This window comes from Populus trichocarpa, chromosome 14 (assembly GCF_000002775.5).
Source record: "Populus trichocarpa isolate Nisqually-1 chromosome 14, P.trichocarpa_v4.1, whole genome shotgun sequence".
Lineage (NCBI taxonomy): Eukaryota > Viridiplantae > Streptophyta > Magnoliopsida > Malpighiales > Salicaceae > Populus > Populus trichocarpa.
Window position 1 is genome coordinate 8,649,436 of NC_037298.2, and position 16,521 is coordinate 8,665,956.

The following is a 16,521-nucleotide window of genomic DNA, read 5'->3' on the forward strand; positions in this document are numbered from 1 at the left end:
ACTCTGAAGAACGGTGAATCACATTAAATAATTTAGTCAAAATTAGTATTATGGGTATATAAGTGATAAGGATGAGAATGGAGTTGGAAGGAATTTTGGAGGTGCTTGCAATCTTTGCTCTATTTTATTAATCTCCGTGCCAAGGCGGTGGCAGGATGGTCTGCACACGTGCCACCTCATAACTCGTGGAACTGCTCAACTCCTATAAATATTATCAAGGGATCCTAACTGTTCAAGGATTAAGGCTAGTAAACAATCCTCACCGGATCCCTCTCGGCTTTCCCCAAATATTTTCATTTTTTTCGTGTTAATATATATTTCTCTTCCGGTGTGGAGAAGAGTTCTCACCTTTTGACCTTAAGCCACTCATCATCTCCCTTCGATCTTTTCAAACTTTGATAATCAGTTTATGCCGCTTAATTTCTTAACGTTGTGTTCTTTCTCCTTAGTTCTGCATGAGGATGGAGTTTGAATATCGGGAGGTAACAATCTAAGGTTTTGAATCCATCTGTTTCTCTTTTCTGGGCTGTTAGTGGAGATATGTGTGATGATGATATTTATGATCGTGTTTCGACAGGAGTATATAAAAAGTTCGAGAGGAGTGCAGCTCTTTACATGTAGATGGTTGCCTGCGAATTCATGTTCTCCAAAAGCACTTGTTTTCCTTTGCCATGGTATTTTTCTTCCATGAACTCTATCTCTCTCTTTGTCTGGGATCTCTCAGTCTCATCAGTGGTACTGGTCTGTGTTGTTGGACGTTTGGTGTGAATTATTGAGCTCATTAATGGAGTTTGCAGGGTATGGCATGGAGTGCAGTGGTTTCATGAGAGGTAATGAATTCCCTTTAGTGCCGTCTTTTGTTTTTCTCTATGTTCTTTATTTTAGTTGCAACATCCTACTGTTAATGCTAGCTATTGAATGCTTGCCCTGTTTTCTTCTTCTGATCACTTGAAACCTAAAATCAAAGCTAAAAAAACAATTGATTTTGTGTTTCCTGTGAGCATGTTTGTCTTTCTGTACATGGTGTGATTTTTAAATAAACTTAATTCTTTTTATTTGTTATATCAAAAATAAATTTTAAAAAATAAAATATATATATTTTTTAAAAAAATATCTATTACAATACAAAATATTATATTAGACGAGTTTGAAAGTGGGTAGCGGTTGTGTTTTTTTGTTTATAAATATATTAAAATAATATTTGTTTTTGTTTTTTAAATTTACTTTTGCATTGATACATTATAATAATATAAAAAATTTAAATTATTGCAAACAGAGCGCAGTCCCAAAAATTAATTATATGGATATCATTTATTGATCGATTATAATACAACACCCACTACACCATGAGCTGCACCTTTTTGACCATCCTCCTGCCCGTTGGATTTAATGGTGACCTCATGCAGAACGACCACTTTATTTTTTATGGGTATTCCATCTATAGGCACTACCAATTTAGCAGTGACAGTAATTGCTTATGAAACATGACCAATTTAACTTTAAGGTATTCTGTCCATATCTTGCCGCAGTTTATTTTTAAATTTTAGAAGTGGATTTTGCAGAAAAGCTTGGTTCAATTTTTTGTATGGAAGGGAAGGCAGTCTAGGGTGCCCATTTAATTGAGTATTTTTTAATAATTATTCTTTCTTGTGAGTAATATATAGATATTATCAACTCAACTAGAAAATCCCATTTAATTCAAGATATATATATATATATTAGTATAATATAGCATGTATATGTAAGATATTTATAATTTTTTTTAATTCAATACATACTTAAATATCTAAAATTCAATAAATGTAATACAAATATCTTAATTTGTAAAGCTAATAACCCGAGTATAAATATAATAAAACTCTTACCCGTTCTCATTCCTAACCCCGACCAGAGCCTTTGCTTTCACACACACGACACATCTGTCGTCTTGCATGCATATAGTTAGAAAAATAGGGATAGTGCCAGACGGAATGGGCGATTAGTGCTAATAATCAGACAAGAGGTTGAAGCTGGCCATGGATGTCCAGTCAACTCATGTCCCACGCCTGTCATTTTTATGTTACATCACGATAAACTCAGGCCACTAAAAGGGAGGATCACGACGATATTGCTTATCTTATCCCCGTCACATCTTCATGGATTTGGGACACGCTCCTCCGTGAAGCCTTTCTTTGGCAACTTGAGCCCCATAACTCGGTGTCCACACGTGTCTATGCATGCTGAAGTTACTGTAAAATGGAGATCTTCTAGTCGGATTTCCATTGATCTAACTCCTAATTTCTTATGCTACTTTAACAACCTGGTTTGAATATGATTGTTAGTATTTTTTTATAGATTAAAGTAAGTTTACTAATTATTCCCACCACATTCGAGTATGAATTAGTGCACCTGAGTGGGTCAGCTAAAAATTATGGTTAGTAGGTTTGGCGACCGGTCTCTTGTTGGGCTGTAAGGCCCACCAGCATATTTTTTCTTGCACTTGCGTAACAGTTGTGACCTACCAGACTCTATGAAATAGAAATCGTAGGATTATTAATCTTTTTAAACATTAGTAACAAATTTTTGTTCAATGACATGCGTGTTACAATGTTGATTTGTTTGGTAAACAACTTGAAATTCACTAGCAGTTTCTTGGTGCTAAAGACACAAAAAGAAGAAGATGGGAACAAAGAGAAACATTAAACGAGGAGATACACGAAAGAAATTATTTTTCTCCTCGTGTCTCTCTCTTTTAATGCTGTAAATATTATTAATATTTACAATTTAGATAGTGTTTGAGATTATAATAGTAATTATTTTTTAAAATATTTTTTATTTGAAAATATATTGAAATAATATTATTTTAAAATTTATTTTTATCAGTATATCAAAACAATATAAAAAAAAAAAACATTTTTAACGCAAAAACAAAACTCTGACATATAATTTCTCCTGTCTAAATTTGGAACTGCTATGCGCCTATGCTTTACTGCAATACCTAACACTGTCTTTGATATAAATGTTGGATCGTAATTTAATGAAGCAAATTTTGATGCTAACCGCCTATGCTTTATTGCAATACCTAGCCACTGTCTTTGATATAAATGTTGGATCGTAATTTAATGAAGCAAATTTTGATTGGAATAGAATGTGGAGTCAGGCTAGCAAGTGCTAGATATGCTGTGTTTGGAATTGACTACGAGGGGCATGGACGGTCCTCTGGTTCTCGTTGTTACATCAAGAAGTTTGAAAACATAGTGAACGACTGCGATGAGTTTTTCAAGTCAGTTTGTGGTAAGCTAGCCACCAGTTTTCATCACTCGTTACCAAATGCTACGGTGAATTTATGACGGTGAACTGCAGACAGCTTAAATTAATTTGTTTGCATTGCTTTTCAGCCGAGAAAGAATACAGGTATAAGGGCAGGTTCCTGTATGGAGAGTCCATGGGAGGAGCAGTTGCCCTGTTACTCCACAAGAAGGAACCTTCTTTTTATAATGGCGCTGTTCTTGCCGCCCCTATGTGTAAGGTAAATAGTGTGTTGGCTAATCGCATATTTTATTTTCGATAGATATTTAACCATTACTGGGGATGCTTATTTACTGGGGTGGAATTTTTTTGATAGATATCGGAGAAGTTGAAGCCACACCAGGTGGTTATTAATATCTTGACTGGTTTTGAAGATCTTATACCAAAGTGGAAGATTGTCCCGTCAAAAGATGTCATTGACTCTGCCTTTAAAGACCCTGTTAAGAGAGAAGAGGTAAGCTTTTTTTCCCTTTGTTTAAAAATGATATGTTCTGATAAGGAAATTGCCGGAAATTTATAGAAGTAAAATTTTTCTGGTGACAACTCCTGATGATGGTTTAGATAAGGAATAACAAGCTGATATACCAAGACAAGCCTAGGCTGAAAACAGCGCTGGAAATGCTCAGAACTAGCATGAGGGTGGAGGAAAGTTTAAATAAGGCGAGTCACTAGCCCTGCTTTTAGCTCCCTTTATTGACGATGCATCTACAATGTTTGGTTAATTTGGGTTGTTGAATTTACAGGTGACACTACCATTCTTAGTGTTGCACGGTGACTCAGATACGGTGACGGACCCTGAAATAAGCAAGGCCTTGTATGAGCGAGCAAGCAGCATAGACAAGACCATGAAATTGTACCCTGGAATGTGGCATGGTTTGACGGCGGGAGAAACTGATGAAAACGTTGGAATCGTTTTTACCGATGTTGTAGCTTGGCTTGACAAGTACACCGCCGAGGGAAGTAATCTTGTTGTTGAACCATTGCATGAAACTTTCAACATTGGCATAGAGAAACTTCCATCTCCGCCGCCTACGACTTACAAGCCATCACTTGGTTGCTATCTTTGTGGATTTAAGGAAACCCGCACGCTTCATTCCGCTATGTAGCTCTTCTCCCATGGCTGTTATCCAAGAGCTTGGTTTTTTTCTTTTTACTGAAAATGTGAACATCATGTTCACAGGGAAAAGGAAATAAAGTGATTGTCTTTGTCCAAGTTACCTCCCCCTCTTTTCCTGCTGTTGTTTCATGGATGAGCTTATGTCTCCAAGCTTATTCGGAAACTAGCACATTAATCCATGCGAGGAGTACTGTTGAGTGAAAACTGATGGAGAGATGTGGGAGGAGTAAAATATCATCATACTATATATAAATAGAACCTCCCATGAAAATCTAAGTGGCTTAAAAAGGAACGATCCAAAATTTTATCTGGTTAATTGAGATGTACAAAGGTCGGAAACTTTGCAGTTAGCAAAATAGATCGGAAAAAAGCTCACAAGCTTCGTTAAAGTGGAAAATGTATCCCAAGTACGGCAAGGCACCGTATAATATTTTTTTTTAATTGTTTTATTACGTTGATATTAAAAATAAATTTAAAAAAATAAAAAAAATATATTTTATTATATTTTCAAACAAAAAATACTTTAAATAATAAACACTACCATAATATGAATTATAAAAATACAAATGTAACAGCCCAGCCTAACATGTTGTATATTGTCCGCTTTGAATCTTACCGCCCTCACGGTTTTGTTCTTGGTGACGCGAGCCCACTTATGAGCTTGACGCCCCAAAACACGTACAACATGTTAGCAACCAACACTACTAATAAGACCATGACTCTGGACGCTTGCTTTCGATGTGGGATATCACAATCCCCCCACCTTAAGACGAGCTGTCCTTGACTTTGATATCAAATGTAACAGCCCGACCCAGCATGTTGTATATTGTTCGTTTTAGGTCTTACCGTCCTCACGATTTTGTTATTGGTGACGCGAGCTCACTTCTGAGCCTGACATCCCAAAACATGTATAACATGTTAGTAACTAGCACTACTAATAAGGCCCTGACTCTGGATGCTCGCTTTCGATGTGGGATATCACAATAAATCCACGGAAAACCATATTACGCATTCTCAAATCCAAAATACTTGTTTTAAACTGGATTGAAGAAGCAAGATTAATTTTAATTTGTATAAACTCGCATGAGATTATCAACTAATTGTAACCAAGAGAAGAGAAAGGTAAAGAGGAATTCCTACATGCAATAACCTCACCATATTTATCAAACAGCTAATTTGAACAATTTTTTGGATTGTTTTCCAGATTATAATGTGGACAATGCATAATTAGAGTCATATACAATTCACATGCATAATTCATGCTATTAATTTATACAGAATGACATTATTGTAAGAGATTCATTGTAGATTTGACTACAAAACAAGTAGAAAGGTTGCAATCAAACATGTTGGGTGTCAAGAAAATATATATAGACAACTTAAAAAAAATAAATTGCCCTCCCTTTTATTAATTCTATGATCTAACATTAGGATAAACATTAGGTATAATTTAATTACGTGGTTGGCCGAGTTTTAAAAAAAATTAATTTTTTTTATATGTAAATATCAAAAATAAAATTTTAAAAAATAATAAAAAATATTATTTTAATATATTTTAAAATAAAAAATACTTTAAAAACCAAATACTATCACATAAACACTAACTAAATCCAAAACTTGCTGGACAAAAAAGGCAATGTAAAATCCTAAGCATTATCCTGGTGGTCGGAGTGGATTTATTTTAATGACAGATGCAGGAAAGCTGACCGAAAACAATTGGCAGCTCACAAAGAAAAAAAGAAAAAGACTAGCATGAAGATAATTGGGCCATGAATCTCAAAATTCGTATAGGATAAAAAAGCCCATTGGACCCACTACTACATGGTAAAGTGCCAACTGTATTATAGTACTAATCTGCACCGTCTCGGACCCCTTGTTATTTTGTTCCCCAATCGTCCAGATCTGAGTGGCGAAAGAAAGAAATCCCTAAACCCACACTCTAAACCCTAGCTTGCTCTTTCTTGTAAGTTCACAAAAATCCTCTTTTTTTCTCTTGCTTCGTCTCTTGATTACTACTTGCAGTTTCTCGTGGAGAAAAAAATACTAATTCTTTCTTTATTTATCTGCAGATTTTGATAGCTTGCTTCTAGAGATTCAAGCTCAAAAGTCAAAATGAGGTAACTTCGTCTAACCCTAATCTCCTTGTTTTTAGCTATGGATCGATTTATTTGATTCCTCTATCTACTTAGTAGCAAACTAGGGCATGTTTTAAGTGACAGTGTTGGTAAAATTTGTGCGTCGTTTTGAAACTCGAAGATCTTTATTATCGTTTACTTATTGAAATAGTAACTGATTATCATTATTATTTTTTATTTCTGGAGTTGCTTGCTGGAGATTAGAGAATGTTGTCATTTGAAAAGAAAAGAAAACAATTTTTTTTTGTCTTTGCTGTAATTCTTTATATGGTTTCACGAAGCTTAAAATGTGTTGATGCGTGTTCAATTTCTCAACAGTGAACACAGTTTTTATAAACTATTATGTTACCTCTGGACTACTGGGGAATGTGTAATTTGTCAATCACTTACTTTTTTTTTGGTGGCGAAGAAAATACAATTTTCATGGAACTCAAAAGCATGCTTTGTAAAATCATCTCATTTCGTTGATGTCTTTCTTTACTTGCACAGTCAAGATATTTCAGTTATAGTAATCAACCACGCCATGCTAGCATATTTTTGTATGACAATTTCCAAGGGAAACAGGTGCTGTGATTTGTCTGTTATTTCTTAGAAGTTGTACTCTTGATACTTATCTGAATGGGTACCCTTTTTTTTTCAATATTATATTAAACTTGACCATAAAATATACTAACAGTTAGTTTTTTCCTCTATCTTTTGCAGTCGGCCGATGGAAGAGGATGCCCCGGTATGTTACTTTTAGGAAATATAAGTGCTCTGTTTTATTTTTCCAAATGTTTAAACTTTTTGCTAGAGAGAAAATTAGATTGAATTAGATACAACTTGTTATTCTACCCAACTTTATTGTAACATGTGGGGAGCATTTGTGCTGGATTGATTCTCTTTCATGCTTTTTAAGTCAAGTTTTTGCACCTCTCTGTCTTCCTGAACCCGAAGAAAAATCAGTACCTTTATTTTTCTATGCGTATTTGAGCAATATCCTTTGCTGAGGGCAAACATTGTTAAAATTCTTACTTAGAGAGAATTGAATTCAAGTCAAATGTGATGTTCATTTTGCAATTCAACTAAGAATGAGCTATTACTATCCGTTGATAGACCAATTTACATCTGCTAGGAAAATGTTTTCAATTAGTTAGATGCCTAGTCACTACTTTTGTCTTATAACTTCTTTGGTTGCTTGTAACACTCCTTCAAACTGTTTTACAGAGCAAGAATGAGGAGGAGGAATTCAGCACTGGACCGCTCTCTGTTCTGATGATGAGTGTCAAAAATAATACCCAGGTAATGTTTTCAGACCTAGTATATCATTAAGGGATAAAGAATAGAACCATTAGATTACTAGTTTTGAAGTTAAAGTTGAGTTATTCATAAACATTCTGATTTGTGGCATTTTTGCTAATGGTGCGTTTTGGAGAAAACTTTGTTATGGTGAGTTTGCAGTAATGTAGACTTGTTTCCTAGGAATAAAGAGACTTTAAAAACATTGTTTTGTTGACTTCTTTCACCAGAACTAGTTTGTACCTTGCATGTTGGGCTCCAATCAAAGTTCCCTAATTAACAGATGCCATTTTTTGGAATTGGAGTTATCAGATTTATCAGATTTGATATTGGCTGATGAAATCACTTAACTGTATATTGAATAGGTATGATTTTGCTTATATGCTGTTAGAATCGTGGTCAGTTTTACATTCTAATGGTTGTTGGTCATTCAGGTACTAATTAACTGCCGCAACAACAAGAAGCTTCTTGGACGTGTGAGGGCATTCGATCGACATTGCAACATGGTTCTTGAAAATGTTAGGGAGATGTGGACTGAGGTTGGTTACTGACAGAGACTCTACAACTTCTAAGTCCTAAGCTGCATTTTCCATCTAAGTAACTACAGTATCAATTAAATGCTCATGGCTTTCTGTTTCAGGTGCCAAAAACTGGGAAAGGCAAGAAGAAAGCTCAGCCAGTCAACAAAGATAGATTCATCAGCAAAATGTTCCTCCGTGGTGATTCTGTTATTATTGTCCTTAGGAATCCGAAGTGAAATGTGATAATCCTGTGGGTCTTTATGTCGAACAAACTAATATGCCTTCATGTTTGATAGAATCTCTATTGAGAAATGGATGAGAACCATCTATCCTGTGTGGAACTAACATGCCATGCTTAAATTTTCGTTGTAGTACCATTACTTGAAAGTTTGTTTGCTTAAAAGCTATTTTGTTATGATGGGGCTGTTCCCTCTCCTTTCCAGCGAGCTGGTTAAGCTGTCCGAGGTTTTATGCTGTATTGATCATGACTGTTTCGAGTTTTTGATATGCTAGTCTAGTCAAGGAAACCAATGCATTTGCGCAGCTCAGATTGGTTTGTTTTGGTTGCTGCCATGCTGGACGCTCCATGGTCTCTGTATATTGCCATGTTTTACAATCAGACAGCTGACGGTTTGCCTGAAACATGTATATGATCGTGGTTGCTAAATTAAGGGAGAAGTCTGGTCTTTAATGATCAACATAGGGATGTGATGAGATCGTTTTAAGAGATGTCTATGAGTAAAGGATAATGCCAGGGATGTTTAGACTTTTGTTTATTAAATGATTTGGCAGTATATGATTCATGATTAATCAGTTAATGCATTATATAATTATTATCGCACCATCACATATGATAAGGTTATTTGTTATATAATTTGAAAATCTTTTACTATAATAAATATCAAATCACTTTCAAATATACATATAGACACACACACTCCTAGCTAGGTCTTAGGAGGCACACGGGAGTGGATTTGTTAACCAAAAAAGGTCTTGTAAAAGAGATTCACATGGATTGGTTTCCTGAAATGATACATACCACTTTTTATCAAATTAGCTAAAATTAGATACGACAAGCATCTAATTAAATAAATTAATAATTATTTATATATAATAACAAAACAAAAATTTAGAAAAAATAATAAATAGATAAATATAAATTAAAATATTTAATTTTATAAAATGAAGCTTTTAATCGATTGTGTTTACTGAATTTATTTATTTAAATTAATAATAGAAATACAAATACAAACGAAATTAATTGAATAACATAAAAGGTAAAAATTATTATGCAAGAACAAACATATTAGAAATATTATTTAAAAATAAATGTTTTTTTTATTTTGAAAACTAAAGTTCATGTGTATAAAACAAAAAAATATATAGATCAATCAGAATAATATCTTCAAAAATTAAGTATAAACAAAATATTTTTTTTTAAATAATGTAGAATGATAAAATCGTAAAAGAAAATGTGCAAAAAAAAAATGTCAAACTATATTAACTTTTCAAATTCGTAAGTCGGGTCATTAGATCAAAAGCATTACAAAAGTAAAAATGTGAAACTCAATCTCCAACAAATCAAATATTGAATGAAAAAATCAGAAAAAAAAGTTACACAAAAAGATCTAAAATAAATTATAATTAAAAGAATGAGGGTGAAAGTCAAAATAAAATATAAATTAGAGAGCAACAAAAAATGTTCAATTGAAAGAAAAATTAAAACAACGAAAACTTTGATTGAAAGATGAAATTGAAAACCAATAAAGCTTTAACAAAAAAGTCAAGGAAAAAAAATATAAATCAAGAGAGCAAGGACCTAAATGAAAAAAATAATACACGATAAATGGTAATTGAATGACTAAATTGAAAACAAACAAAACTTTTATAAAAGAGATAATAACATAAATAAATAAAATTGAAAAAATTAGGATTGAAATTGAAATGTCAAAAACAAAGGAGATAAATGTGTACTTTTTCGTGTAAGAGAGAGAAAAGAAGGGGGGAAGAAACAACTACTAGCAATAAATCGTCCATTATCCGTCGTCGCATGCCATACTCAGAGGAAAAGGACTCGATGATGTTTTCAAAGACACAATGAAACGATAAATTAGGTCACTGAATGGTATCGCACGAGCCACTCAAATAACTCACAATTATTTATTGTCTTTTTTAAGGGAAAAATGTTTCTTTACTGTAAAAACCTGAAAAGCCCTCAGTCATTTGATAAATAAATAATTTTATTGTTTTAAAGTTTTTGAAGGGCAAAAAAACATTTGATAAACTATTCTAAATTTTATTGATCATGAGGGTAAATATTTTATTTTATTGTGTAAAATATTAAAAAAAATAGCATGCCCTCTGACAATCTAAAAATTAAAAAAAAAACTAGTATATTTCTAACAATCTTTCAATAACCATTGAAAAAGAATAAACTACCCCCACTATCGAGGCTCTATTTTATCCATTCAAGAGCAAAATAATAATTTTATTTTTAATATCCATAATAAACTTTATCCAGTGTTACAATAAAATACCCACGTCCTATGTTGATTCTGTTCATTCTACTCATGACTAATAAATGGTAGATATTTGTTTGCGACATCTTTTCTAGCTATCCGATGAGGGGGATCCATAAATCAGATGATTCTGGATTTCCGGGGCCAGGGGATTTATCATTGTCTTTTCTTTTGACCTGACGGAACGGCGTCGTCTCTTCAGGGTATTACCCAAGTATTTTACTAGCCTCGCTTATATATATATATATTAATTGAAATTGATCCATCGTAGAAACACTAAATAATTGGTCCGTTGAAAAAAAAAAAACAATTGACACGTTAATTTGTATGAAATTCTTGTAAAACTTAATTGTTTGTATAGCGTTACTAAAAAGAAAATGAAGTGGAAAATTAATTGCAAATGCAAAAGTCTTCAATATTACGATGGGCGACAGCAAAATCGAGCTGCTCTCTCTCTCTCTCTCTCTCTCTCTCTATATATATATAAAATCTTGGTTCCTCCATTCACCGTGGTTTTGTTAAGGGTGTCTTTTCCTCTGATCAAAATATGGTGCGGTAGAAATGGCTCATGCATCTGAGCGGGGGAGCATGAAGATTTGCTTAAGGTTATTGTCACCAAAACAATAATGTAAAGTAATCCAACTCGAGATTTTACTACAATTCTTTCATGGTAAAGTCTCAAAACTTGTCTAGACGATGCACACGCTCGTTGTCAGGCAAGAACAGAAAATATCCTGCAAGCTTTAAAAGCCGTAGAACAATGGCTGCTACAAATGTCAATTCATTCAAACAATTAAATTCTTTCATGTGATTTCCAACTTTTCTTGTGGCAATAAGAAGACTTGGTGTATGAAACAAAACAAATTCATTCAAACAGTAAATGACAGGGCAGAGGTAAAGCTTATTTCTATGGCTGCTACACATGTCAATTGCATAAAAAAAACTAGTAAAATTTAATTTCGATTGCAGTGTTCACTGTCTAACATTCTTTAAAGGGGATAGTAACATTGAAATTACAAAGATGACTTCAAACAAAGGCCAAAAGAACAACTCCGAACCTATTCCTCATAGGACAATGCTCAGTTTGCTGCTACCACCGCTATCTATACTGCTTGGGATTGGGAAAAAATAAATTTGGTTATCCACTGGAAAGATTACCATTCTGTTGCCTCTCAAGCATATATATATATATGCCAACTTAAGATGTTGATGTATTGGTGGCCGTGCCTTCTTCCCTGTGGTCACCGAAGATGCGTTGCCTGAAGTCTGAGACCATCATTGGCAGACCTTTACGAAGGGGAATCTTGGGTTCCCATCCAAGGAGATCTTTAGCCTTGGTAATATCAGGTTTCCTCTTGTGTGGGTCATCTTCTGTGTTAGGCCTGAACTCTATCCTTGCATTTGGATCGATGGTTTCCTGGACCACCTGGACAAACACATGGAGATTTCTAAGCTTGCTGGAAACAGAAGCATCTGACCAATACACTACACAACACTTTCAGATCTAATGTAATGAACAGCAGTGCCATAGCTGGAAGAGATATAAAGCAATTACCTAGAGCACTTTCAGATCTAATGTAATGAAGAATAAATAAAAACAAGTTGCTAGCTCCTATTTTTAAAATTACCAAACCAGCTGCTGCCACAACCAGCACAATCTTTAAATAAAAATTACTACCAAGGTAATCTAGAACATACATACATTATGAGACCGCAAAAACAATTCATACATAAGAGAAATTCTCAGTTTTTTTATTTATTTATTTTTATAAAAGAAGAAAATAAGACGACAATCCTGAAACCTGAACCAGTAATAGGGATATCATCAACGGAAACACACTCACCTGAGCAAGCTCAAGCATGGTGAATTCACCCGGATTCCCAAGATTGAAAGGCCCTACATGTTCTCCTTCCATAAGGCGCATCAGGCCCTCAACCTATTTCAACACACATATAACAAGTTGGCTAAGTAAACCCTGCGCAGCAGCTATCAATGAGCACTCAAGAGTCAAGATGCTTAAACATGCATAAACTATCATATAATAATCATCAGAATATGTTATCTTGATGGAGAATGCTCTGCACCATAAAGCATAAAGAGAACTTTCAGATAACCGAGCAAGATATTCACATGCTGAAAGTTCAAAACCAATCACTGGTTGCCCAGCACCCATGTTTTCAGAGTTTGAAGTTGGAAGAGCACCCCACTCAAAGCAGAAATTGTTTTCCTTTAAAATGTGCGATGCACAAGCAGAATGAAATGTTCACAACCCATTTTCAAATTTGTATTGGACAACAAAAGTTAGTATAAAGAAAGCTAAATCAAAACGAAAAGCAATAAAGCATCAATCCAAGCACCAACAAACAGAATAAAAGTTTTGGCTTTTCTTTTTCTTTTTTAGAAAACAACCAGTGGGCTACAAAGGCTTACCAAATCAGAAACAAATTGAAAACTCCTAGTCTGTTTCCCATCACCATAAACAGTCATAGGTTCCTTCCTCAGTGCCTGCACAATACCAGGTAATTACTAAAAATAAATCATTTTTTATAGAAAAATTAACATTTGATTAGCAAATGCAACCCAATCAATGTATGTATTCGAGTGTCTAATATCTTCGAGTGTACACGCAGATTGGAAAATCATTAGAAGAAGAATACCTGAGCAACAAAATTACTAACAACACGGCCATCATCAATGCACATCCGGGGTCCATAAGTATTGAAGATTCTAGCAATCCTGACCTGAACAGTTTAGGTTACAAGCAATAATGCGTTGACTGTTAATAATGAGCTGGTTTTATTTTATATAAGAAAACGTGTTGGGTCACTATCAAATTACACCCACCTCAACACCGGCACCACGGTGATAGTCCATAGCCAATGTCTCTGCTGTTCTCTTTCCTTCATCGTAACAACTCCTGACACCTGTACAAACGAAATATATCGCAATTGTCAAGATCTCTGTCTTGAGAAAATGAAAAAATCAAAACTCGACTAGATCGCTACTTTTCTCTTGTTTACGAATTCTTTTGTTGTTTAATAACCGTCCGATTAACCGACCCACCAATCACGGGCTGCTCCTTCACCATACAAAACTGCCACCACCGGATCTAAGGTCCAAGAACCCCACTTCCACACCGGCCGCCACCGATGTCACACTTTTACCGAAAATAAATAATAAAGACAACAGGTCTGCATTGTCTTTTTCATAGTAACCTAGGCGGCACATGTTAGCTACAGGCTTTATTTCAATGCTATGATACACGAACCACAATATCTGTTAAAATATATCGATTACCGGCTATCAATTACAATTAAATTAATTGATTAATTAAAGAAAAGAAAAAACGCACCGATGGGATTAACGTTGCCCCAGTAAGTCTCGACCTGAGGATGCTGTAGAGGATCACCATAAACCTCGCTGGTACTGGTAAGCAAAAACCGAGCACCAACTCTCTTAGCCAAACCCAACATATTCAATGTGCCCACAACATTAGTTTTTATCGTCTTGACCGGATTGTGCTTGTAGTGGACAGGCGATGCAGGACAAGCAAGGTGGTAGATCTGGTCCACTTCTAACAACAGTGGCTCGACAACATCGTGTCTGATCAACTCAAATCTCGGGTTCTTAAAATGATGCATCACGTTCTCTTTCCTTCCCGTGAAAAAATTATCCACCACGATCACGCTATCTCCTCTAGCGATCAGACGGTCCACTAAGTGGGACCCAACAAACCCAGCTCCACCTGTAACGACAATTCGGAGCCCTTTTCTTTTGAGTCCAAGCGGAATCTTGCCGCCCGAATTGGCTGATTGGAATCCCACCTGAAGGGGCTCGTAGTATTTGTAACGCACAGGGGTTGTTAACTCGTGAGAGATGTGAGAGAAAGAGTCTGGGAGTGGATCATATTTGTGAGCATGCGGGGAAGAGGAAGGGAGGATAGTGAAGAAAACAGTAGCAATAGCCATGCCAACAAGGAAAAAGACGAGTCGCTTCTCGCGAAGCAGGTAACGAACGGGTCGGATGACGAAGAGCCATGGCTTCGCTGGTTTAGGCGAGTAAGCATCAGGTGTTGGTTGAGTCTCGTCGTGACCTCTAAAAATAAGCTCTGAAGATCCCATTTTTGTATCAGATCACAAGAACCAACAATGGATACAAAAATGTATGGGGAGTTGTTTGTTTTGGTCAATTCAAAAGGAGAGACAGAGTCGCCGGGAGATGGGGAGTGGGCTACTCTTCCTTTCGATTCACGGAGGTGGCGATGGTGTGGGTTTGGATGCGTGTTGGGTTTCGGTATTTAATGAGTAAGGGAGATTTAAACAAGGTTTGGAATTGCAAGGAATTACTGAGAACTGCCACTGCTTCGCTTTTATTGTTTTTGAAAAGTAAACGGTTTCGTTAGGAGAGATACCAAAGGAAAAAAAAGGGAAATTAATAAAAGAGTGGAGTATTTTGTATTAGTTATTTACTATTTTACCCTTACTAGTGGGGGCTCATTTCTCCGGTATCTGATTTGACTTCACTTTCATGGTTAAGTCCGTTTGGGGTAGTATTTAAACGTATTTTTTTAATTAAGATAATATTTTAAAAAAAGTTTAACTTTTAATATTAGTAAATAAAAAATATTTAAAAAACTATCATTTAATATTCTTTCATGCAAAAAAACTACTTAAAAAAAAAAGTTAAATAAATAAAAAAACATAATTTAAGTCAGATAATAAAGATGGATGTTTAATTGGGGAACCGAGGCTGATAGCGAGTGATCAACTCCAAACCTGGTCAAATGCTTCTAAACAATATGAGGGAAAAGCTTCATTAATGTACTAGGAATTATGGGGTGAGAGTAAAAAAAAAAAAAGGACAAAAGCAAACAGAGTGATTGACAGAGCTGGTTGGCATATTAAGGCTGATTTTGTGGTTGCAGAGGGTTTTTTTTATATAAATTTTTTAAAAAATAAAATTATTTTAATATATTTTAAATAATAAACGGCTGTTAAAACAATGTATGGTAGTGGTGATTATGCATGGAGGAAGATTTCGTGCTGTAATATCGAGGGGAAGCTTCATGTGTTACTGTTTTTTTCTTGTTTTATCTGTTTCTACTGTTTGTATGTGGACAGGACTTGTCTATTGATTGTCTGGCCAAGCATGTCCTAATATAATGCAATTATCAGTTAGGTAGGGATGTTGAAATAAGATAGTGTTTTCTTCAAAAAAAAAAAAAAAATTGATTTAGTTTTTTAGGGCCTTATTTTGTTTTTTTTGTTAGTTTTTATTACATGGTAGTATTAATTTGTACCATATACTAACCTCATGTGGATGAGATGTAACGTTGGTGTATCTAGCCTCCGTAAATATGTTTGATTTTAATTATTATTACTAAAAGTACAATAACCAAGATCTCACTAAATTAATATTATTTATTGTTTTAAAATAAATAAAAAATGAAGATGATAAGAACATAAGGGACATATCTCCTCACCCCTTTTATTTCAAAAGTATATAATTTAAAAAAAATAATCATAAAAAAACAAATTTATTTTATGTTTTTATTTTTATCTTTTTAATCAAATATGTTTTTGTCTTGTATGTATTTTTCTTTTATATCATGGAACACTAACCGGATACAACCCAAAAGAGTTTTTACCAAAAAAAAAATTTC

At 34.5% G+C, this 16,521-nt stretch overlaps 3 protein-coding genes across 3 annotated transcripts; 2 read left to right on the top strand and 1 right to left on the bottom strand.

Annotated features, from left to right (window-relative positions):
* The first annotated feature begins 92 nt into the window (after positions 1–92).
* On the top strand, positions 93–4,501 carry LOC18105288 (caffeoylshikimate esterase). The gene is made up of 8 exons (XM_006375396.3): positions 93–482; positions 578–674; positions 798–830; positions 3,127–3,273; positions 3,378–3,508; positions 3,605–3,742; positions 3,850–3,948; positions 4,032–4,501. Exons 1-8 carry the CDS (start codon positions 456–458, stop codon positions 4,392–4,394), a joined length of 1,035 nt encoding a protein of 344 aa, XP_006375458.2. The 5' UTR covers positions 93–455; the 3' UTR covers positions 4,395–4,501.
* Positions 4,502–6,214: 1,713 nt separating this feature from the next.
* On the top strand, positions 6,215–8,754 carry LOC7491301 (uncharacterized). Its single transcript, XM_002320306.4, has 6 exons — positions 6,215–6,368; positions 6,475–6,522; positions 7,243–7,267; positions 7,747–7,821; positions 8,253–8,357; positions 8,459–8,754. Exons 2-6 carry the CDS (start codon positions 6,518–6,520, stop codon positions 8,573–8,575), a joined length of 327 nt encoding a protein of 108 aa, XP_002320342.1. The 5' UTR covers positions 6,215–6,368; positions 6,475–6,517; the 3' UTR covers positions 8,576–8,754.
* A 3,033-nt stretch (positions 8,755–11,787) lies between these two features.
* LOC7491302 (UDP-glucuronic acid decarboxylase 2) lies at positions 11,788–15,137 on the bottom strand. Its single transcript, XM_002320969.4, has 6 exons — positions 14,212–15,137; positions 13,704–13,783; positions 13,517–13,600; positions 13,290–13,364; positions 12,703–12,795; positions 11,788–12,284 (listed from the first exon to the last, which is right to left on the bottom strand). Exons 1-6 carry the CDS (start codon positions 14,978–14,980, stop codon positions 12,057–12,059), a joined length of 1,329 nt encoding a protein of 442 aa, XP_002321005.3. The 5' UTR covers positions 14,981–15,137; the 3' UTR covers positions 11,788–12,056.
* Between the last annotated feature and the right edge of the window lie 1,384 nt (positions 15,138–16,521).